Genomic DNA, 23710 nt, shown 5'->3' on the forward strand with positions numbered 1-23710 from the left:
TTACTCGTTGCCCGACTCCGGTTTCGTGTACCAGAAGGGCTGGTTCGGTAGGAAGGAAAGCATGATAGCTAAGTGGGCCAGTGGTAGTCATGGGCCTGGGCTCTTGGGCTCATTCGAACAGATGCTCTCCAAATTGTTCAAGATTTGGTGGAGGATTCTAACAGATCCTCCAGAAAAGTTACTGTAGAAAGTTCGATTCAAATTTGGAGATTAACACTCTCATACACACAATGAGAATGACAATCCACACGGCAATATCTAGTCAAGTCTTCATCACGTCAGAATCAAAGGGATGGCCAAAAGAACCAATGAGCTAATGGGCTCCTTGCCCAATGTCGTTCCAGTGAATTCCGGTGAGTTCAAGAACATAAAGGCTGACAATCCAGGAAAAGAACACCACACGCTGGGCAGTTTTGCATGCAGGTAATGCAACTGCCTTGCCCTAGGAAACATCACGTTCAAAATGCGGAGTTTAAGTATGGTTCCTAAGATCATCCAATCCCACATTTCTCACACCAGTCCCTACTCCCCTAAAAGCGCTTGCGGATGGTAAGTAGGGGCTACAATGGAAGAAGAAAGCACTCGCGGTGAGGCTCAGGTTGCTGAAAGGTACATGTGAAATCGTCGAATCGACGAATGTTCCTGTCCTCCAGAGAAGGACGTTTTGGTAACACAGCACCGAGAATTCACAAGATGCACAGGTTGGTTCATAGCAGGCTCAAACTTTGTCAGATGCGTCATGCGATGTGCCCTCAGTGCTCTTGACTGCTGCGAGCTTTTCAGCTAATCTTTGCTCCAGTGCCCTTTGACCTCTTTCCCTGCCGGGAGATCAATGACAGGGTGAGAATGAGGAAACAAGCACATATGCATGCAACTAGAAACAAAACTAAGATAACAGCTCGTTTGGCACCCATCATTTGGGACTAGAATTGTGGAATTCATTTTGAATTCTAGAAACTAACTTGTTTGGTTGGCACGGAATTGAATACATGAATTCAATTTGCAATTCCATGGAATCACAATACAACTAACCTCAATTCCTCTCTACAAGCCATCATTTCTCTGGAATTGTCTCTAACTCTACAAATCCATATGGTAGACAAACATGATTTTTGAATCCGGAATTCAAATTTAACCAAATGAAATCCTACCAAAAACTAGATTTCATTTCATTTGGACCAAATGAAATGAAATCAGGGGTGCCAAACGAGCTGTAATAGTTATCTCATTTCTGGAGTAAACAGGAGCACCGCATAGACCCATTAGTTACTGAACCGAAAGGACCAAAATTAAGAACATGGTGTCAACAGAGACAAATGGAATGCCAGCTCCACTTGGACTCCATGAGGATCCTTCAGGTGGAATCATCTCAGAACACAAATCCAGAATTCATTTGAGCATTCTCATGTATGTGAAAATAATCAAAGGCACCGAAGGATTGCATAAAGACTGTGGTGCAAAGGAGGACAAAATTATGCATTACTTAAGATAAAGTCACAAAAACTAACCTCCTCCTGTTTGCCTCGGTAGAATCTGAACCAGGCAATGATGAGGTATCCAATGCATGACCCCTAGCATCAGCCCTATCTGTTCTTCCACAAAGAAGCCTATGAAATATCGAGGCTATCGGGTCCAGAACTGGTCTGCATTTTTTGAATAAATTACTGTTCATAATATAATAGCTACCGAGTCCAAAAATTGTCTGGGTTTTCATAAATAAGTCAGAATATATCCTTCTGCAAACATATAACTGGGAAGATGTACTACCTTAGAAATTCAGGGAAGAAACTCGAGAACGAGAATTCCTCACTCGGATCTCCTTTCAGGCCAGTCTCCAGCCTCTTTTGGAAGTATCGCAGGTAAATCCAACTCATATAAATGCCAAACAGTATAACCGGGAGGTAAGATACCAATTCCTTCACGAAGAAGCTTACAAAAACTGATATCAGCGCAGTGAGTGATGGAATCCACTGAGAAGGCACAAAAAATAAATATGTCAGATCAAACACATGACAACATGAAGCTTAGTTATACAATTAACAGTGTCAAAGGAGAACCTTTCCCTTAATCTTCAGTACAAAAAGATTAAGCTCCTGATCTGGCAAAAGTTGCTTGATCCCCACCAGCAATCCTGACAGAACTCCATAAAATCCAGAGAGAGGAGTATAGCTGAAAAAAAAAACATTAGGGACACCCATTAGTTTACCTAATATGAAGCATCAAAATAGCTGTGCTTGTACCATTATGTAGAAGCAAAATACTTACAGGTAGGTCTCTTGTTGTGTTACATAGTAGAAAGCAATAGCAGTTATGAAGACACACACAGAAGTTGAGAAGTTGACGATGAAAACGAACTTCAACAACTCCTTTGTGCCCCATAAGGGCTCTAGCAACTTCCCAAATAAAAGAAGACCAACTATGCTGATAAGGACCTGGAAGCACATATCCATGTGAGTCGAGGGAGCATCATTATCATTAGAATGGCATGGTCTTAAGTCTTAACAAATATGATATATCGATATAAAACTCCTAAATGACTTGAAAACTTGGTGCCCAAGGACCACAAATCTACAAATATGAGAGTATATATTTAACATACAAACAGAAAATATGGAACAGCTGGTCACACGGTCCAGGTGAAACAGAAATAAAGAAGAACAGTACTCACTGCCATTTCTCTAACAAGCTTAACATGATACAAGTCCATGTCATACAGTGCACCTGGTTCTCACCTCCACTCAGCTGACTTGTGACTCTTGGTAAGCAGAAATGTAGATGGAATTAATAATATCAGGTTTCCACCTTAATGAAAAGTGGTTCAATTCAATGAGACAAAAAACATACCCTATAAACAGCCAGACTCAGTAAGTTAGCGGCCGAACCCTAATTCATTCGCTATGCAAATCTTATCCAGTTTACCACTAGTTTGAGTAAGCTAGTTCCTTCTTACAGCTAACCATCTAAAAGCTTTGTCACCTTGCGCAACACACTTCAAAAGAGGAAGCCACAAACGCAATGCTAAATAAACCAGTGGAGAATGTGAATAGTATGACCATGTCCATTTGACACGTAAAGTCACTTGCATTGCCATTCTTCTTTACTCTCAGGGAGATTTAGTTTGAGTAGCCTTCCAAAACATTAACTAATCGGATGCAAAGATTATTATGCAGGCAGACAAACGAACTGCCCTGGACAAAAGATGGGAGAAAGAATTTACCCCAGGAATTGTTTGCTCAACATAGCCAGCAGTTATCAGGTTCCAGCCAAAGGGAATTGTCCTACAGAAAAGTAAGTTAGTCAAATATTTCTGAAGAAAATCAAACCATGTATCTCACGAGAAACAAAAACATCAACATGTTCGAATTGTAAAGGGTAACATCTTAAAGATACACTTAACAAGTTAACATTCATTGGCTATTTTTGTTACAAAAACTACTGGTAATTTCATTTCATAACTAGCGAGATAGGTAGCTTAATTCTATGTGCACCAGATACAATGCTGAAAACAACGATACAATCTAATGGCTAGGCAAACAGATATTTAATCTAACACACTGTAATTATAACTTCATAAAAGTGCATGGCACTGCACTCGCAAATATTACCACCACATTAAAATTGCACTTACAACTAGCACTCAAATGGGCGTGCTGACTAGCTGCAGTAGTTTTTTAACTTCTTCTATACAACTATAGGACAGTGATACCAAGTCACTAGCACATGACAATAGGGAAGAAACAGTTCTCCTTCTTGGAAGGCGTATTAGAGGTCCTCTTCGACTTGACCAGAAACCACTACTTTTAATAATTGCTCATCCGGCACGAAAATTTCGTGGCAAATATGTATTCAAATGCATCGAAGATCTGTATCTCTACCTTGCGGGAATAAGAGCGAGATAGTTGACAGCCGAAGGGAACAGCTGGACCAAGAGGTGCACCAGAAGCAATACGACAGCAAGGCCCTTGCACAGCTTTGTGTATCCTCTGAAGAAGCTTACACCCTGCATTTTTGCGAGACACTGAACCTATTATGACCAAAACGGCTGGAGATGTACATCAGTGACCAGGTGATCCCACATGTAATTCAGCTACTCGGAAACATCTAAGGGGCATACATTTCGTTAGGCGACTGACGAGAGCAAGCAAGGACACGTAAAATCAGACGTAGCTTAGAAAACAACAGGAAATCGGCCTTTCTCTGAACACCAATGCACACAGAACTAGTGAACGGATTAAGTGACCCAATTCTACAACGACAGCGAGATCCGCGCGCTGTAATCGCCCGAATGCGCCGGAGCAACCAAGCATTGCAAGCGGAGCGCATCATATGCTCGGCGAAACATCGCCCCGCGGAATTCCGCCCAACTGTCCCTGCAATGATGCGACAGGGAGGGAGGGGGGGGGGGGGGGGGGGGCACGAGGTTCTCCTAGGACGCGAACGATGCCACACGGCAACGAGGTGCTCCTAGGAAGCGAAGGATCCGCCGCACCAGATCTAGAGAGAGGAGGCGAGGGAGAGAGGCGGCACGTACCGCGGCGGGGAGCGAGGGCGGAGGAGGGGTGGTGCTGCTCATCATCGCGGCGGCCTGCGCCCGACGGGATCCGCCGATCCGGAGGCGCGCTGTCGCCTCAGTGGCTTCGCAGTGAAGTAATGAGGGGGCGGAGAGGGAGAGCAAGCAATGTTTGTTTGTTGGGTTTGGGATCGTTGGTTCCGTGGGAGGGTTTGATCAGATATCTGGCTTGGCCTCGCTAAACGGTCCGCGAGCTCTATTCACCCCGGTTGAACCGGCATGGTTTTTTAAGATATAAAATAATACATTTAATTATGATACTGCAAATAACAGCCCAAGTTGGCCCAGATTCGTGGAGCCCATTTCCTAACTCCAAGTTAAAGGCCCAAGTGTCCAGGCAAGTATTTAAGTTTTAATTCAAAGCCCAATATGACTCAACTGGGCCAGCCACGATACCATCCTAAGAGCATCTTCAATGTAAGGTGCCTAGGGAGGTGATTGCACAAAATAAAACCGGTTTTTTTAAGCACCGGTGCTTGTGTTCTATAGGACAGGTGCTTAATTAGGCACCTCTAGTATAAAAGTAAGCATTGGTGCTTGAGAATAAACCGGTTTAATTATGTAACACTACCTTAAGCACCTTGCATTGAATCTGCTCTGACCCTACCCGCCGCTGATCGATCTCTTTCTCCATCTCGTTCCTCATCCCGAGCAACAGTTCCGGCCATCTCCTCCAACACCACATCTCTCTCTCTCTCTCTCTCTCTCTCTCGGCACCATATCTCTCCCGAGCTAGAAGGCCGATGGGGAGGACGGGGGCCGACGCCGGCAGGCCCGAGCAGAGCTAGTAACCTGGTACGCATGGTGTCCGCGTCGACGGTGAAGGAGAAGCCGGACGAGGCGGCCGTGTCGGGTGCGACGCGGAGCGGGAGGCTGTCGGAGACGACCACGCGGCGCGGACGGGGGCGGGGAGGCCGGCGAGGAAGGAGAGCAGCGGGGCGGGGCGGGTGGTGGTGACGCGCTGGGGCGGGATCGAGCTAGCGGCGGACGGTTAGGCGCGGGATTGGGCGGCGGCGGGGCGGCGCTGGTGGTGGAGACACGCGGGATTGAGCTCGACTGCTCGAGCGGCGAGACGAGGGAGACGGCCAAGAAGGGAACTTTTGGAACGGGAACTGAACCGGACAGTTCGAGCCGAACCGCCTGGTTCACGGTTTTCACCAAACCGCCCAGTTCACCCGGTTTTGTCCGGTCCAGTGCGCTAAAAAGACCGTAGAGGTCTCCGGTTCCTATTTTTTCCGGTCGGACCGCCGGTCCAATCGGGTTTTCAAAACTAGGGCTCTATTGCTTTTCTTTTCCTGGCCTGTATGTATGACTCTGTCGAACACAGGAATTCTAGAGAAAATTCACATGGAAACCATTCATTTTTCGGTGGAAAATGGCAGAACCGGAGCAAGAAATTTATATGGTGATTTCGCACAAGCACAATTAGTACGAAAATTGGTAAAATTCAGACATCATACATAAGTTTTAACTGTTCAGAACTTCAGTTCATTTCCACGTGGAATGATGAAAGAATAAGGTTGCCAGGAAAGGTTTAATTCTATGGGAACATAACAAAACAGCATAATTCACAAGAATTCTATTGTGACATCACACGCAAGGAAATCAGACACAAGACTGACTTGACTGACACTAGTTGGGCCAGCACCATACCGATTTCAAGCGTTCAAAACACACCATGACAAAAGGAAACGGGCAGACAGACTTAAGCGATAATATGCATGAAAGAACCGATAGATCTCATTTGATTACATCATTCAACTGAATACAAGTCATACGGACGACTAGGAATCGACAAAGCTGATCTAGCACAAAGCAACTTCTGTGAACACATCCCGCGCCCTTATTTTTTGATCCAACCTTTGTACCAGCCAACCTTCGCCGCGCCACCTGCATGCACTTATGGCCACAGGCTGCAAAGCTAATAACGCTTCGCAGCAATTCAATCGTACACTAGTCAGTAGGATATATATCAGCAACACAACGCGCTCCAGAGTAGGACAAGAGATGAAGATGGGAGTCACAACAACACGAACACTGACACTCACACACACTACAGCATGCTGCACGCATGATATGGCACCACAAAAGTGCCGTTTATAGGAACACTTTACACCGAAGGACACATGAAAATCCTGCTAGGCTGATCCAGGGATTAAGTTCTTGGTTTCACGCGTCTTCCATTGGCATCGCCACCATCCAGGACTTCGTTTGAATATAAGCAGGGGCTCACGATGTGCTCTCCTACCTTGGCTACATATTCAATGAGCTCAGTAAGAAGGGATGGGCAGCTTTGCTGCAAATAATCAAATCCATCGGTTTGCATGACGGCTGCACAAGAAAGGACGCAGTTAGCAGATGTTGACAAATTAGTGTTAAATATTATTATTATGCATCATGCAGGTGATGTGGACTAGTAAAACATTACACATCACGGGCAAAGAGTTCATGGCCTGACAAGTTATTATTTCTAGATTTAAAGTAGTATTATATCGGACCATCTGTTTGCATAGTTTCGATGGAAAATTACATGCATAACTACTGTGCAGTTGAGTAAGAAGCGTTTCTTAGGCGGGAACAACCACAAAGCCCTAACTTATACCAATTAACCAAGGAACAAATTTAGGTTGGTTGTGAGTTGTGACAAACGCATAAACAGACTATTAATGCAACTTCTGTGATCCTGAACACTATGATAAAGTTTACCAGATGTTCGTAGTCAACACCCCAGTCCTCAGGGACACTTTCAAATCAAAGTGAAGTAAAATTTCGGTATTGCCCATTCACTAAGTATGTCTGAGCGGTAACAGAATGTCATAGGACCTCGATGAACTGTAGGCACCCATTACAATGTTCCAGTGTAAAAGAATATCCTAGAACAGGTCTGCTCATAAGCTAAATAGTTTCTATAACCCAAGAGAAGACCATACTGGATGCCGCCAGTTTCTAGAGCAATCAACATACTCAGTTCAAAGTTCAGAAGTACTAGCTAAATACCTGTGGGTTTCTACAGATATGTAATTATTACTATAGGTATTGTACCTCATGCCATGTGTTTGAAAGCTTTGCAGATCTTTCGAGACAGTTCCAGATGTAAAACATATATATACACAAGGGAAGGGATGGAGGACTGGATGGAATGCCATCACGGTCTGAAAATGAAATCTTTACAACAGTGAAGATACTACTTACCTTTCAAATTCTCAGGCAAAGCCACAAATTTCAAGCAAACCGTTTTTAGCTGATAACAGTGGTGCTGTTCAGCCAGCGCCAAGGTGTTAGCGACTGTGTTTATTGCAACAACTTCACATAGCTTGAGTTCAGAGAGCAATTTTAGTCTCTCCAAGGCATAACGGTCCGCAGCTGCAAGTAAATGCTGGGCCATTAAAGTCGACACCCAAGTTGTATTGAGACCGGTAAGCTCTTCTATGTCAGGCAACTCATCCCAGTACATAAAATGGAGTAAAGCCTGCAAAATATAATATAATGTGTGCCATGTGAGCTATGTCAAAATGCATGAAAAATGGGAAAACCATATTTTCTGCAGAGCTAGAAGAATGAAAATGTAAGTAAGAACATGGTGGACCAGGTTAAAACTAGATGATCCATAACTACAGTGGCTACAGTACAGTCATTAGGTGAAAAGGCATGGTTACTACCAGCAAAGGAGCACTGTAGCATGCCTTATTTGGTTCATCAAAGGCAGCACAATTAACTTGCTTAAATTCTGGCAACAACGTGGCGGCAGAGTTATGCTGAACGCAATCACTCCCAGATGTTTAAATATTCTATTTTATTGATAGCAATATGCACCAGGGCAGCTAATTGAACTTATTTTTAGAGGCTTTTTATGGTACAATTTACGAGTGCTACCGAGGAGTAGCAATGGACATTGGTATTATGGAAATTTACTTGCCTGTTATAATTTTTATTAATTTAATATTTTGTACAAGTAACTGGAACAAGCAGCCCAGGTCGGCAGGTCCACCAGCCCGATCCTTGCTGCATTCTCTCTTCTCTTCTCCAGCGAGGCGGTGATCAATAGCGCTATGTGGATCCGGCCGGTGTTGCGAGGCGCTCGGAGGGTGGAGGCGATGGCGGCTGGCCGGCGGCTGGCCGGCGGCAGCAAACCCTAGTTTTGGCATGCTGATTCAGTCTTGCGTCAGGAGAGATCTTGGCAGAAAAAAAATCTTTCGTGTTCATTCCCTGGCTCCGTGGGATTTTTTTGCCTCCGAATCTCCGATGCCCATTCTGCCCTTCAATAGAGCAAATACTACTCCTCTATCATGCTAGTATGTGTCGATCTAGAACGATGAATCACCATCAATGGACGGCTCACGTCCTTACCGTAAAAAGCCTCTATTTTTAACCATGTTTCACTAAAAAAGGTAATTTCCTTGCTTCCACTTTAGTGATGTGATAGCGAGGAGAAAGCCTCGAGACATTATGGCAATAACAGACACCACGGCAGTAACGAACTAGAAGGGAATAGAAGCATACAAGAATAATAAGATGAAACAAAATTAACAGGGAAAGATGTAAACCTTGAAGACTTGAGCCTCCATGTCTTCAATCTTTATGCACTTCATGTTTTTATCCTTCATCGGACCAAAAAGCTGTGCCCTAAAAACTGGTGATCGGGCCGCAAGAACCACCTTATGAGCAGGAAACATCTCCCCATCAACTTCAAATGTAATGTCGGTCCTCTTTCCACTTGTCAGCAGATGTCCAATATGCTGAGACATGTTTGACTGTGGCACTGGTATCCTGTATATCTTTGGTCCTTCAGTATGTGATTGAACAACACCAACAGTGCAGTTTACTAAAAGGCAATCATCTTTAAGATAATCTGATGTTTCCAAGCCAGATCGTTTGAAGAACCGTTTGTAGCCCCTGCATGATGCGCCGAAGATAAGTTACTTGCAAGGTTACAATAATCACTATGAAATCAGGGATCGGTGCATGCAGTAATATGGAACAACTAAACCAAGAAGCTAACAGAACAAGACAACCGACAAATAAATGCAAAGTGTTTGCATGGACTAATTGCTTTACACTGTTTTGTACCAACTTAAATAACATCCAAAAATACAAACACACTTGAACGCCAAATATAAGGAAAAAATGTGCAAACAATTTCTAACTTACAAGAAACACACAATCAACTATACATGACAAGGAAACTACAATCTCAACCAACAAGAATACAACTTCATCCTAGGCGGTCACAATTTATAACCTACAATCCAAATTCATGTGTTGTTCTATGAAAAAGCAATTGCTCGACTTGTTGGGTAGTCTAATTTATTTTATTAGTAGCAAGCACAGGTATTTAGTTAGTGATTCTGATCTTTACAAACAAATTTTGTGCTGGTAACACTCCTCGCTTACTGCGTGATCATCCAATCATCAGATAATATACCCAAACCGATATCAGAGAAGTTTAGACCAACAATATGCCTAGAACAGAACCTCACACCACCCTCTACTGACTTACTGACCTACACAAACTACACTACTATCAACCTAAAAATGTCCTAGTGTAGAACCACAGAAACAAATTAATCATACAAACCACTTGACTATATCCTGAAAACAGAACACGATAGCAATTGGCAGCAATAGACTCAACAAAGACATCCTCTGAAACAGAAGACAACATAAGAACACTAATTCCAAAGCATGAACAAGCATGCAAAGTACCTAACTAACTAAGTCATGCGAAGTAAGCACTATCAACTGAATCCAGTAGGACTTTTCTGCAGAAACGAACCATGCAATGTTATCCAAACAAACAGAAACATACTACTCAATACTCATTATGCAGTGGAACGTAGCATTTTGCCCAGTCCCGGACATCAGGGAACAACCTAATTCTGACTATTAAAACCTAAAAAAGCTCCAATATGCATATTGTGTTCAGAGTGTTTTGGCCAATTGACACATATAAATCTCTCAAAGTTCGCATAGACCTAATTGCCACCACCAAACCTAAGTAATGTAACATTTTCATAGATTCCTACTCTAGAATAATGTCAAATACCATTAACCAATCGGACCCAAGTGTTGTATACTTGTATCACAAAGCGAAGGGGGTACTCACCACATGCTGCCCCTGTACTTGAGGGTGTAGGGACCGCCCTCGAGGGAGCGGCCAAAGTGGGTGTGCACCTTGTCCTGGCCCTTGCCGCTCTGGTCGACGAGGGTGAGCTCGAAGAGCGCGCGCACGTCGGTGCCCTCGCTGGCGAGCGCGATGAAGAGCGAGACGTAGGCGGCGCCGTCCTCGGCGCTCTTCCCGTCGGGGTAGAAGTAGATGGCCCACTCGAAGCCGCCGACGGTGAAGGACTCGGAGGCGATGTACTTGCCGACCCCGATCCCCTTGGCCAGCGAGTAGCCCGCGATCTTGAAGTGGTGTGACCCGTTGACGGTCTTCGTGACCGAGGTCGACGCCGTCTCCGCGGGGGGAGCCGCCGCCGCCGGGGAGGAGGAGGAGGGGGAAGGGTAGGAGGGGGCGGGGGGAGGGGGAGCGATCGGCGGGAAGAGCCGTCCCGCGGCGGGTAGTCCGTTCGCAGGGGCGAGCGCGGGGGCGGCGGAGGTGGAGGGCCCGCCGCGGCTGGCACGGCCGGCGCCCATCGGCAGCGAAATCTCGGCGGGCGCGCGGGGAGGCTTGGCGGATCCGGCGCGGATCGGGGCGATCGTGGCGGATCCCGCGGCGGCGGCGGCGGATTCGGCGGTGGATTTGGGGGGAGGAATGGCGGTGTTCGTCGGGGGAAGGAGGTGGTGTTTGGTTTTGGCTTCTGTTCGGTCTTCTTCCTCTTCTGCTCGTCTGGACGTTCGGGTTGGGGTTGGGTTGGGTTGGGTTGGGTGGGTAATAATAAATCAGGTGGGGGAGAGAGAGAAAGAGAGCCGGGTCAGAGTCTGACAGCCGCGCAGGTGTATGTGGGCCTTGCTTGCCGACTCATCTCGGCTCGGCTCGGGTGGCTGGCTGGCTCGGGTGGTGGTCCTGAGCCGAGCCTGATTGAGGTCGACTTTTTCGGATGGGTCGTCAGGCTAGACCAGTAACATAGTGTCATTTATTAGGTTGTAAATTTATCTTGTCTTAATTTGTGTGATGTTATGATAACATATCTAGTTATTACCTTTTTCTCTTTCTTTATTTAATGGTGTAGACTCATTTTGTCTTGATTTGTGTGATGTTATGATAACATATCTAATTATTATCTTTCCCTCTTTTTTTATTTAATACCATGCCATGCCATCAAAATGCCTAGTTAGCATCTTATGTTACTACCTAAGTTACTCTCACTATGACTAACCTCAGGGCGTCAGATTGTGCTGTTCCGAGTGCCAATACGCCATGGTGGAAAGTAAAGTATGACCGTTGCGGTAAAGTTCTGCTTTCTGGTCATGTACGGCGTAGCAGAGCTTCTGGCGTTTGAGAAAGCAAATCCCAGGTTCAAATTGAGTGTTGCACGTGGTCAATGGCGATGGATTCAGTTCGACAAGAAAGGTTAGTAGTTCAGGTATCGTCAACAACTCACCATTCTATCAGGTATGTACATGGTCACCGATCCACGTACCACATGTCAAAACCAAATATAGGAGGTGTTTCCAAAAGAGATTTGACATCAGCTTTGCTAAAGTTTGAGGAACAGCCTTTCCGAATGTTCCAAAATGGCGACATCTCTTGGTTGCATGTGTTATTATTTTCTCTATACGGTATAATGAGAACCCGGATTAGCACAAAGATCAACAAATCTCTCTTACAAGTCTAGCAAATTACAACCATTTTAAGATGCAACAGAGCGTCGGCAAAAAACAACGAAGTGCAGAGAATTGCGCCCGCGCCGCCTGGAATCCATCTCGCGGCTCTAGACCAAAGTCGCATCAATGTTGTCTACGTTTTTTCCGAAAAGGTTAGAAACCCTCGGTGCCTACGTTTTCTTGGGATTCAATCAAAATGCGAACCTTTTGATGCAAAGTGTGCCTGTCATCGTCACATGGTCATAGAGGTGAAACCAGATCGGATTCGGTCGGATAGTACTCGTACCATGTCATATTTTGTATCTTTTATCAGATTGAAACGGTACGAATGTGGAAAGGGATATGATACGGTAGTCGGTAAGGCAACGGTGCGGTGTGGAATGAAAACAAATAACGATTATGAATAATGCACGCGTAGAAGTAATCAGGACATACAAGCTGGCTATTGTGCGTGGCACCTCCAGCAACTCATCTTCAAGTCATGTAAAACCTCTCTTATCAGGTTATCATAAATCTTAATCCACGGGCGCAAGGAGCCAGAGGTGTGAGCCATGCAAGCGTGTGAAAGGGCATTTCGATCCCTAATGAGTTTTGGTGTTAATGACAATTTAATATGTGGACTAACCGTATGCTAAGTGTTTTCAGAAATTATATAGAATCAAGCAAAGTGGTTCGTTGCCCTCAAAGGAAAGAAGCGTAGAAGGATTTACGGCTTTTTATTTATATTGAGTCGTAGGAAAATCCGTACTATAAAGAGGGAGTCCATCTGGGAAGGCTTGGGTGAATCAATTTCACGTACACACAACCACCAAATTGCACCCACCAGATAGCCTCAATCCCACCGGTAAAGATTAGCTAAAACCTATTTTTGAACCAAAGGGTTCCGCCTCTTTTTCCTATCCAGGGCGGCAGTACTGGTCATCCCAGGCCGGTAGTACCGGTCGCGGTAGTACCGCCCCGGTACCGCACCAGTGCTATGAGGTAGCAAAACGCTACTGACATATAGCGGCACTGGCACGGTACCGGCGCTGCACTACTGCTCGCGGTCGTACCGCCCTGTGCAGAAATTGCACATAACGGGCAAAAATCGGGGATCCTATAAAAGAGAGTCTTCGTCCCCAACGGTTTGTGACTCCATTCCTGCAAGCGTTCTTCACCTACAAAGCTTCAAATTTCGAGATCTCTCTCCCTAGTGCTTCCCCTAGCTAATACTTTGAGGAAAGGTTGAGAAGAGCTCGATCTAGGGTTTCACCAAATCAAAAGTTGATTCCCCTCGTTTTCCTTGGTGGATTTTGTTACTCTTGGGATTTTGGGATTCCTAGCCGGAAGGTGTCTCTTCAAGCATTCCAATCTTGTGAGGAGGTGTCTGAGGATTTGGGAAGGAGCCTCCAATTTAGTTGTGGATTCATGCCTTTCTCCTTGTTTGTAAAGGTTCGGCATTCGCCTTCAAGGAAGCTATTAGTGGAACTCACTTTGCCTTTGTGGTGTTGTGAGAGCTCATCCCACCTTTGTAGTGTGGTGAGTTGGAGAATAGAGTGGGCCTTCGTGGCGTCTCTCCCTTTGTGGTAGAGCACTCCTCCAAACGGAGACGTACACCGATCCCAATAGGTGGAACTCCGGTGAAATCTTCGTCTTCCCGTGTGGTATCATACTTGCCCCTTTACTTACTTGCTTTACTTCATTGCCTATAGTTTGCTTCGGGTAGTGCTTCGGCTATTGCCCTTCATACTAGGGTTGCATTTACTTTAGAGATGCTTGGAAGATTATTGGTGACCACTTTGACAACAATGAGAGTGTTAGGAAGTCAAAGTTCGAAGTGGTCATCAACTAATGCAAAAATTTCTTCATGAAGGATGGAGAGGTTCTGGATGAGCTATATAGGAGAGTCATCACTCTTGAAGCCAAGATGAAGGACCATGGGAGTCGTGACATCAATGATGAATGACTCAAATGTCTCTTCATAGAAGCCATCTCCCCACACCGAGAGGTTCATGCCGCAATGATTAGGCAAAGAACGGATTACTATAGCTTGACTCCAAGTCAAGTGATGGGAGAGTTTGTAGCTATGGATATTCTCAATAAGACCTCCGAGGACAACCTCATTCGAGCCAAGTTTCTCTCACAAAGCTCAAGCCTTGCATTGAAGGGCAACGTGATTCTCACCTCAACTCCATGTGAAGCACCCCTGCAAGAAGAAGTTGAAGTCACGGAAGAAAATTGCAACTATGAGTTCAATGATCACATGGTTCTTGCGGCTCAAACTTTTTGGAAGAACAAGAAGTTTGTCAAGTCAAACTCCTTCAACTCTAACAACTACTACAACAAGGGAGCTTCAAGCTCCAAGCCCAAAGGTCAAAAATCTCGTAAATGTTATAATTGTGGTAATAATGACCATTTCGTTGCAGATTGTATCTATGAGAGGAGGGAGGAGAATTGTGGTCGTCTCATCCTTAAAGGGAGACCAAGCCCTCCTTCAACAAGAAACCAACAAAGAAGAGGCAACCAAGAATGCTTCTTGTTTAAGAAGAATATATTTCGGGTGACGAAGAAGAAGAAGACGAAGAAGAAGAAGAAGAAGAAGAAGAAGAAGAAGAAGAAGAAGAAGAAGATGATGATGATGATGATGATGATGAGTCCACGGAGAGGGCGAACATTGCCATTGCTCCTTCACTTCCATCTCTCTTCGACTCTCCCAATGAGAACAAGAACCGCTCACCCAAGTGCCTTATGGCCAAGACTTCTTCGGTAATCCCTCCTCCCACCAAACATGTCATTCCTAAGAGTTTATCTCTATTTGATTGTGTGGAGGAGAGTTGTGTTGTTAAGCATAGCATGAATGCGTTCGAGATCTTCATGGCAAGGTTGGAAGGTGAGACCAAAAAGAGGTTTGAGGACCTCTTAGAAAAACTAGGTGAAACTCAAGCTACTATTGAAGAACATGACGAGCTCATGGATGAAAAGGTAAGACTTGAGTGCATTGCGGCTCATGAGATTGCGGAGCTTAATGAAGCTCTTGAGGAAGAACAAGCAAATAGGGAAGCAATTGAGGAGTCACTTACTAAAGAACTTGCCAAAGTTAAAGATTTCTATGATAATACTATTTCCCTTGCTAATGAGTACTTGGGTAGGATATGTGAAGTTGAGAATGGTCATAGGAACCTCCTTGAGGACTTTGACAAACTTGGAAAGGATCACAAGTCCTTGACAAGTGAGTACAAATCTCTCAAAGAATCTTGTGATCATCTTCTATATTCTCTTGTTAAGGAATTAATTTGTAATGATAAAGATGCTTAAACTAACCATTGTTGTAAGCATACATCTATGATTGAGGAGAATGCTAGGTTGAAAGGTCAACTCGAGAAGGGCCTAGCCACTTGCTTTCAAGGCGAGAAGAACCTTCATGATCTTTTGAATGATCATAAAAAATCTTTTGGATTGGAGAGAATTGGGTACAACCCCAATGAGAAGAGCAACAACAAAAAGAAGGCCAAGGCACCTCCCCACACTAATACTTATTTTGTGAAGAAAGGGGAGGCGGCCAAGAAGAAGCCAAACAACATGAAAGGTGGCAAAACCACCTATGATAATAGTGCCGGGGATTTCAATCTCTCATATGTTCTTTGTCGTACTAATGATGGGCATGTTTATCCCAAATGTGTTGGTTCTCTTTATGAATATGTTCATTGGTCTATTTGGGTTCCTAAGACCCTTGTTGCTAACGCTAAATGACCCATTCAAAGATGGGTACTTAAAACCAAAGCTTAAATGTAACATCCCAATTTTTCAAAACTCTTCATATTTATTGCATATCATAAGCATCATGTCACCCTTGCATTTGATCACTTTGAAAACCCAAGATTTTGTCCGGAAAACCCTTTTGCAAAAAACGTCTTTATTTGATTTTGGTCGTTGATCTTGCTTTTGAGTATTTGCATTTTAACCCATGAGGGTATTGTGGTAAAAAGGGATTTAATGCATATATAGAGCTATCCCATAAATTGACTTTTGAAATTATTTTGAAAGATAATTTGTTTTGATAGCCTAAGGGCCCTAAAAGCCATTTTATAGGCAAATGTATTTTTAAATATTTTATTTTGAGGAAATTCTTGTTCCAAAAGTTAGATCATATGAAAATATGATTTTACAAATTTTGTTGCATTTTATTTGGAGTGATTTGGAGCTTCGAATCAATTTTGAGGTTCAAAAACAGAAAATAGATAAAAGCGATCGATCGCACATGCATGGAGGACGTCGCGGAGCACCGCGTGCACATGCCGGCAGCCGACGCCGGGAAGCCGCCCAACAGTAAGTCGCCGGAGAAGTGGCTGAACGGCTTCGTTCGAGCCGTGGCGCTGATGGAGAAGGTGGGCAACGCCCTGGGCACGCTGGCCTTCACCTGGGCAACCGTCGTCCTGCTCGGAGGCTACACCAAGGACCTCGAAGATGATTTTTGGTTTGCGACGGCGATCGTGTTCCTCGAAGCCGCAAGGTATTTTTCCTGCAAATTAACCAGCAATGCAGGCAAATTAGTATATATGCACATAGCACTTGAGAGATCGAGTTACAAAAAGGGAAAGCAAAGTTTTCATTACTCCTGGTCACTTCTTTGTGACCTACTATATGTTATATATGATGGTCATTTCATTTGACTACACCCTTCACATACTTTTTATCAGGATGTTCACCCGCAAAAACAGAATGGAATACCGACTGGTCTTCAATAACAGAGGTGCTTTTAGACCTTTTGGCTCGAATGGACTGATTATGATGGTATGCTTTCTCAATCTTTCGGTGATCCTCCTGAGGGAAGTCGAACCGACTATTTTGGTGATATCGGGGGTTCTGGCGATGACAACACTTGTAATTGGCTGGTTCCTATCTAGATCTGGGCTCAAACTACCCATATGTCATCCGCTACGCCGTGCCACATCGTTATGGAGCCCTGTGGTTGGAATCCTATTGCTAGTTCCCTCTCTATCATACCACAGTCGGGGATACTTGTATGGTCATGATCAACGACAATACATATTCGCCAAATTCCTGGTGTTCACATCACTGCTTGCGGCAGTGCTATTGGTATCAATAAGCAGGCTAAGGTTCCCAAGTATTGTAAAACTAGTGGACAGATCTCTAGGCAGCAGACAAGTATTCTGGCGTAGGGTTATTCTGTACTTCTGCATGGTCGGTGCGCTCATAACGCATTTGTGCATGCTTGGGCCACACGGGAGGGTTCTTATCATCATAATCCTAGCGTGTGCCTTAGCGGTGGTGTCATTTGGCAACTTCCAGGTTCCCGCAGCAGTGCTGCGTGTTGTGCTGGCGCTGTTGCACTTTGAACTGTTTAAAAGCAACACTATGTACGATGACAACCTCAAGGCATCTCTTGCAATTTTCTATGGGGTGGTGCTCGGACAAGGAACACTCTACAGTGTGGCTTGCACAGTCGAGTTCTTTTCATTCATCCCTCGGAGATCCCTTGTCCATTGTGGTGGATTTAGAGGTCAGTATGGAGTGGAATCTGTCAACCTGTACTATGCATATGCCTTTGAGAAATGCATGCAAGATGGTGTGTTTGCTCCGACAAAGACCAGTCTCGGCACATTTGCCATGGATTCTGTGAACTCAGACTCATCCAAGAATCAGCTCTACGGGTTGCAAATGATGCACAACTTTCTGCAAAAAGAGCCAACCAAGGCACCGCTCCTTTACAAACTCACCACTTCTCCGAAGACGATGGCCAGAATAATCAGAATGTTAGATTGGACAAGTCCAAAGGATGCAATTATCAGACTATATGCCGCAAAGGTCACCAGTGAGTTCGCAAAGAACCTCCGTGTTGTCGCTTTCCCTGGTACAATGCAGATTGTATCTGCACTTCTTGCTGCTGATAGCAGACCAAAAATTGGAAATCCACTCCTGGACACAGATGACGAACAAGAAGATAGCCAAGATGAAGAGCATGACCCGTCAAAGGATGCAGCTGATAACCAATTGCAAAGACAAGACCAACTTCCGGACACCGATAACTTGCTGCAAACACAAACATGCCCAACCCAGCAAGTTAGCATCAACCCACAGAACTCCATGCTAAGATGCTGGCAGCGGATTTCAGAATTCTGGTCAATTCCAAAGGAGATGCCTCTGACAAACAACGACCTTTTACCTGCACTGGCAATGTCAATTATAGACAGTCTTGCAGGTTGTGATCAGGACAACTGTGCGGAAATCAGCAAAGCAGCTGACCTCATCCAGAAGATTGTAGAATTCACGGGCAACAGAAGTGACGAAATGATCACTGAGGCACAACAAAAGATCCTGCTACTGTCATCATTAAAGGTGATGCAACGGCTCACAAGCATTGGCGGAAAAATCGGAATAACATTGCGGTATGAGATAGCAAAAGATCCCTTCCTACAGAGAAACCTCAAGGAGATCTTGGGAGACAGCATGACCAGTCCAGAATTCAAAAGGTTGGTGGCAGCAATCCTCAGAAATCTTGCTGTTGATGGAGACACAAGGCAGGAGATAAGTCGCATCCAACTGATTATCACCATGCTGATGCAGACATTTATCAATACAGAAGGAACCATGAGTAACAATGCTGGTCGCTTGCTACGAAAGGTCGCCGGGCAAGCACTTGCAATGCTGACAATAGAGAGTGTCCACACCTGCTTGATTATGTTAAAGGAACCAGAGTTCATCAAGGAACTTAAAACCATGATCCTGATCCATGATGACAAGTACATGTATGTGGCGGCAAGCCTGTTACGTAATCTGTGCTTGCACGCTCAATCGGAACTACGAGAATTGGACTTGAAGGAAATATCTCATACCTTGAGAGAGGTGAGACCTGCTAATTCAAGCAAAAAGTGCACTATTAGAGGTGTAAAATAAAATTTGCCATTTAAGCATAGCATGTTCTTGCATGGAAGTTGTTGGTCAAATTTTGACCTGCACTTTTGTACGTTTTACCACCGATCCATATAGCTGTACAGTATTTTTTTTTTTACTGATCATGATACATTTCCCTACAGGTGTTGGAAAGAATCATGGACACAGAAAGGGCAGAACTAGAGATCCTTGTTGGCCTTAGTTCGCAGATATGTAAAGTAATTCCTGGAGACTTTACCCGAGAACTAGATGACGGTCACACTAAACAGAGATTTGTGAAGAGACTTGTCGTTGCACTGATTGCAAATAAGAAACCTAGGGCTCATTGTCCTGGGATCAGGAGGTTGATACTTGAGCAAGTCATATTCATGACGGAGTGCAATTCTAACTATGCAGACTGTTTCAACGAATGCAGAATGAAGGAAGCCCTATTGATGGTAGAACAAACACTGTCAAAGGTCGAGAATTACAGGCTCTTCTTGGGCAACACAGGGTTCATGGAGTACAGCATGCCTATATCTGCTCTTGTGGCAAGAGCAAAAGAACTTCTGGGTTGTGACTGATAATTCATCCATAGATGGTAGTAGGAAGGAATTTTAAACACATCTATTTCTCGATTTCATAAGCGAGTCGTAGGAGAATCTACATCTTCAATTGCAGTGAATTTAGATTTTTTTATCAAGAGAGGGAGGTAGTTGCTAGGGCAAAAGAACAATCCCTGGGATTGGAGTCACAATGACATGGTATAATTTTAGATGTATCATATTTGCAATCTGATTCCTAATGACACGTACTGTCTTTTTTGAACGCACAATATTTCCATTTATTTATAGTGAAAAGAAAAGATATTGTAATCATGTCATATCGTTGTATTTGTGATTTAGTTGTCTGCCTTGTTACCACTAGATACTGTGGAGTATTAGACCATTAGTTTTAATGCTTATTGATTTGCCTTAAAATGGAATAGATGCGGCTATATATATTTTCGAAAGAAGACCAACCTACTTTTTTGATTCAGTATGAAATGTTATACCACTTGTGCAAATGATCCTAGTGCTGCATTTCAAATTCAGCACCGAACTCCATATCCTTAAACTGCAACCCGGATGTGTGTGTTGTCTGGTAAGGCATTGAGCAGTCCAGAGGCGACCAATCCAGTACAGATCCTAAGACTCCAATCTTGAACTTGTTCATTCTGATGTTTGGGGTAAAGCACGTACGTCCTCCAGGGGTACCAGTACTATGTTAGTTTCATAGATGATTATTCTCGATTCACTTGGATTTATCTTCTTAAACACAAGTCTGACATTGAACAAGTATTTTATGCTTTCCAGGCTTATGTTGAACGCCTTCTGAATACTAAAATCAAGGCCATTCAGTCCGATTGGGGGGGGGGGGGGGGTGAGTATCATCGTCTCAATCGCTACTTCCAGCGCACGGGTATTGTTCATCGTGTCTCGTGTCCACATACGTCTCAGTAGAATGGGGTCGCTAAGCGTAAACATCGACATATAGTCGAAACAGGGCTTGCCCTGCTTGCACGCTCCTCGCTTCCCCTTCATTATTGGGATGAAGTGTTCTTGACGGCTTGCTATCTGATAAATCGCATGCCCACTCCGGTTCTCAATAAAGATACACCGATCTCTCGCTTGCTTCATGTTCAGCCGAACTATGATTTTCTCCGCGTCTTTGGATGCGCGTGTTGGCCGAGTCTCCGCAAATATAACTCACACAAACTAGATTTTCGTTCTAAGATGTGTGTTTTCCTCGGATATAGTCCCATGCATAAGGGGTACAAGTGTTTAGATCGCACTACGGGTAGAATCTATATCTCAACCTGGAGCTCCTCGTCTCCTCCCTCTCCCCACGCGGCGCCGCCACAGACCGGGCGCCGCTCGGCGAGATCGCCGACCACCCGGCCGGCCCCACTCGCTTCCGCCCCGTCGTCTCTGTCTCTTCTTTCTCGGCACCGGCAGCAGCGCCTCCGAAGACCCTAACCTTGGACTTCACGAAGACCCTAACCCGGTTGACCGGATCCACGCTGGGTTCAGGCCAGGGAATGGGGGAGGCAGCGTGGATGGGCGTCGCTACCGTGGTTACCTTGGGGGTTGACGCGGAGGTGGACCGGCCCAGGAGAGGGGGTCGGGTTTGACGCCGAGGTGAACCAGCCAGGAGAATAATAGCTCCGTCCATAAAGATTGTCATGACTTTGAACTACTTCTAGTTTAACACCGTGCCAATTTTTTTGGAAGGGAGGAAGTAATTTGCATACCATGCAGGTTAATTTCCAGGAAAATGCCTTGCGGCTTCAAGGAATACTATCGCCGTCGCAAACCAGAAATCATCTTTGTAGCTGAGGTCCTTGGCGTAGCCTCCGAGCAGGACGACAGTTGCCCAGGTGAAGGCCAGTGTACCCAGGGCGTTGCCCATCCTCTCCATCAGCGCCACGGCGCGAACGAAGCGGTTCAGCCACTTCTCGGCAGGCCCGGCAGCCTTCCCTCCTGCTGCGGCTGGTCGTCGTCCGCCGGTGCTAGAGCTACCCTGAGCTGATGGTGACGTTAATACATTGACGTGGTGCTCTCCCCCGGCGCCGGTGCCGGTGCCGAAGTACTCCATTTTGCTTGGATTAGCTTTCGCACAAGGTCCGTCCGTCCCGGACTCCACCAACGCGCGCGATTGTGTAATTGTGAGGCCAACTAAACGCTAGATCTAGCTAGTGGCGCCAGCCAATATGCATGTGTATATATAGGGTTGTCATGGTACTCATGCATGCTCACCGTGAGCCATTTCTAATAAACATCCAGTGCTTCTCAGATCTAATACTAGTCACCTAGCCACCCGGCCGGTTCCGTGGAAAATATACAGCGATTCCGCGTCGACCTTCCTCTTTCTCTCCAGCGCTTAATTTTTGCCTAAGACTTGTACATGGAGCCACGGTCAGAACTGTGCAAGAAATTTCCGCGGACAGCAGCATATAGCCGGGTTGAGGCTTAGTTTGCTGGGGGACTCGACAATGACAGTCGTTTTCCATATGTCGTCAAGGAAGCATGCATGCATGCACCCAGTTAACAAATTAAGCAGTTACTTCGACCAGCATCATACTCCCTAGTACTCGCACTTGCTCCGTCCCTAAATTATTGTGGCCGTTTTAAGAATTTAGAAACAAAGGGAGAGCATATATGTTCGTAAATAGTACTGCTACTGTATATACTGCCAGGAGATTGATGTGTTCAGTCAAAATTCATCAACTTTGACCGACGAATTGAAAGTAAAATCATTAGATTTTTCATGAAAAACTGTTGTCATAATATTATAAGTCTGTGATTTTTTTACCAATATGTTTTGTTTACAACTTTACATAAATGGCAACGGTCAAAGTTTTTTACTCGCTCCGTTCAGTAAAGATTGGCACGGTTTTAGTTTTGAAAAAAAGAAAATGTTGGTACGGTTTTAAACTATAATTCAAACTTATAGTATACGCACGTGTTTCCATGGGTCGTCCCGATCGAGCTTAAGTTGATTTCCACATGTGTGTTGGTTCCGGTTCCGGCCAAAACAGCGATCGAGGCCGGCCGTGTTAATTTCAGGGGCTCACGTACGACTTGTCCGCGCGCGCATTGCATGGCGCCCGTCCGAATGTCGAAGTGTCTGTCTCGATTGACTTCTCGAGCCGTGTTAATTTGGAAACAAGTGCAGTATAAGATGGTCGACTGGTCGAGCATTGTTATTATTCAAACTTCCCAAGTTTGATCAACTCTACAGAAACATGTCCTAGTTAGCATCTACGGGCTGCGTTTGGCATTGCGGTGGATTATCATAATCCCGGTTTTTTCACCCGTTTATTGCTACTTTTGTGTTTGGCTAACCAACTTTTCGCTATTTTTGTGTATATTTTTTCACAGCAAATTATAAAATAAGTTCAGCGCAGTACAGTTCAGCAATGCCAAACTGGGCCACAGTATCAAAAATAATCTTGAAAAGGGTTCAAATGTAAGGGTTACTACCACCGCCAAGGGCGATATTATATTTGTATGGTTGCATAGTGATCAAAATATACAATGATAAATATCCAGGAAAACTTCCTCTCAAGAAGGGTGTGCAAGCCATGAGTTTTAGGCCCTGTTTGGTTGGACTTACAAACGTGTTTTTTTTCTTTTTGGCTTATAAATCACAAAAACACCTATTTAGTTGCTTTTGATTTTGGCTTTTTGCTTATTTCATCATTTAACAATATCAAGTCAAAAGCCCAACCAAACAAGGCCTTACTCATGAGTCATGAGTAATCCCCGTACGTCAGGATTAATTGAAGCGCAACATTGAGTAGACATGGCATTAAGATCGTGCTGGCATTACATAAAGACTTGTGACGGGAGCTCAAAGATCAGTTTACTGTTTTTGTAATTTTAGATTTTTCGATTAGAATTTAAATTTCTGGACCGAGGGCGGAATGTTCTAAAAAATCGGCCATGTTCTAAGAAATGGTTA

At 44.6% G+C, this 23710-nt stretch overlaps 3 protein-coding genes across 3 annotated transcripts; 1 reads left to right on the forward strand and 2 right to left on the reverse strand.

The window, feature by feature from the left end:
* Nucleotides 1-308: 308 nt before the first annotated feature.
* LOC100834285 (rhomboid-like protein 19) lies at nucleotides 309-4712 on the reverse strand. Its single transcript, XM_003562500.4, has 8 exons — nucleotides 4532-4712; nucleotides 3876-4000; nucleotides 3218-3278; nucleotides 2266-2432; nucleotides 2058-2169; nucleotides 1768-1970; nucleotides 1509-1643; nucleotides 309-818 (listed from the first exon to the last, which is right to left on the reverse strand). The coding sequence occupies exons 1-8, from the start codon at nucleotides 4574-4576 to the stop codon at nucleotides 719-721; spliced, it is 948 nt and encodes a 315-aa protein (XP_003562548.1). The 5' UTR covers nucleotides 4577-4712; the 3' UTR covers nucleotides 309-718.
* A 1542-nt stretch (nucleotides 4713-6254) lies between these two features.
* Nucleotides 6255-11429, reverse strand: LOC100834579 (BTB/POZ and MATH domain-containing protein 1). Its single transcript, XM_003562501.4, has 4 exons — nucleotides 10674-11429; nucleotides 9115-9463; nucleotides 7763-8039; nucleotides 6255-6901 (listed from the first exon to the last, which is right to left on the reverse strand). The coding sequence occupies exons 1-4, from the start codon at nucleotides 11201-11203 to the stop codon at nucleotides 6726-6728; spliced, it is 1332 nt and encodes a 443-aa protein (XP_003562549.1). The 5' UTR covers nucleotides 11204-11429; the 3' UTR covers nucleotides 6255-6725.
* Nucleotides 11430-16575: 5146 nt separating this feature from the next.
* Nucleotides 16576-19788, forward strand: LOC100833441. Its single transcript, XM_003559826.3, has 3 exons — nucleotides 16576-16823; nucleotides 17011-19177; nucleotides 19369-19788. Exons 1-3 carry the CDS (start codon nucleotides 16576-16578, stop codon nucleotides 19786-19788), a joined length of 2835 nt encoding a protein of 944 aa, XP_003559874.3.
* Nucleotides 19789-23710: the final 3922 nt, after the last annotated feature.

The sequence above is a fragment of the Brachypodium distachyon genome, chromosome 1, assembly GCF_000005505.3.
Source record: "Brachypodium distachyon strain Bd21 chromosome 1, Brachypodium_distachyon_v3.0, whole genome shotgun sequence".
NCBI lineage: Eukaryota > Viridiplantae > Streptophyta > Magnoliopsida > Poales > Poaceae > Brachypodium > Brachypodium distachyon.

What these genes read in the sequence shown, in the direction of transcription:
- LOC100834285 (XM_003562500.4), bottom strand. Translation starts at nt 4,576, where the DNA reads ATGATGAGCAGCACCACCCCTCCTCCGCCCTCGCTCCCCGCCGCG. An exon ending in CTCGCTCTTATTCCCGCAAG is followed by an intron (nt 3,279 to 3,875) that starts GTAGAGATACAG and finishes ACTTTTCTGTAG; the next exon opens with GACAATTCCCTTTGGCTGGA. An exon ending in ACCGAGGCAAACAGGAGGAG is followed by an intron (nt 819 to 1,508) that starts GTTAGTTTTTGT and finishes ATCTCCCGGCAG; the next exon opens with GGAAAGAGGTCAAAGGGCAC.
- LOC100834579 (XM_003562501.4), bottom strand. Translation starts at nt 11,203, where the DNA reads ATGGGCGCCGGCCGTGCCAGCCGCGGCGGGCCCTCCACCTCCGCCGCC. An exon ending in AAGTACAGGGGCAGCATGTG is followed by an intron (nt 9,464 to 10,673) that starts GTGAGTACCCCC and finishes CGCATCATGCAG; the next exon opens with GGGCTACAAACGGTTCTTCA. An exon ending in TGGAGGCTCAAGTCTTCAAG is followed by an intron (nt 8,040 to 9,114) that starts GTTTACATCTTT and finishes TATATTTTGCAG; the next exon opens with GCTTTACTCCATTTTATGTA.
- LOC100833441 (XM_003559826.3), top strand. Translation starts at nt 16,576, where the DNA reads ATGGAGGACGTCGCGGAGCACCGCGTGCACATGCCGGCAGCCGACGCC. An exon ending in GTGTTCCTCGAAGCCGCAAG is followed by an intron (nt 16,824 to 17,010) that starts GTATTTTTCCTG and finishes ACTTTTTATCAG; the next exon opens with GATGTTCACCCGCAAAAACA. An exon ending in TATCTCATACCTTGAGAGAG is followed by an intron (nt 19,178 to 19,368) that starts GTGAGACCTGCT and finishes ATTTCCCTACAG; the next exon opens with GTGTTGGAAAGAATCATGGA.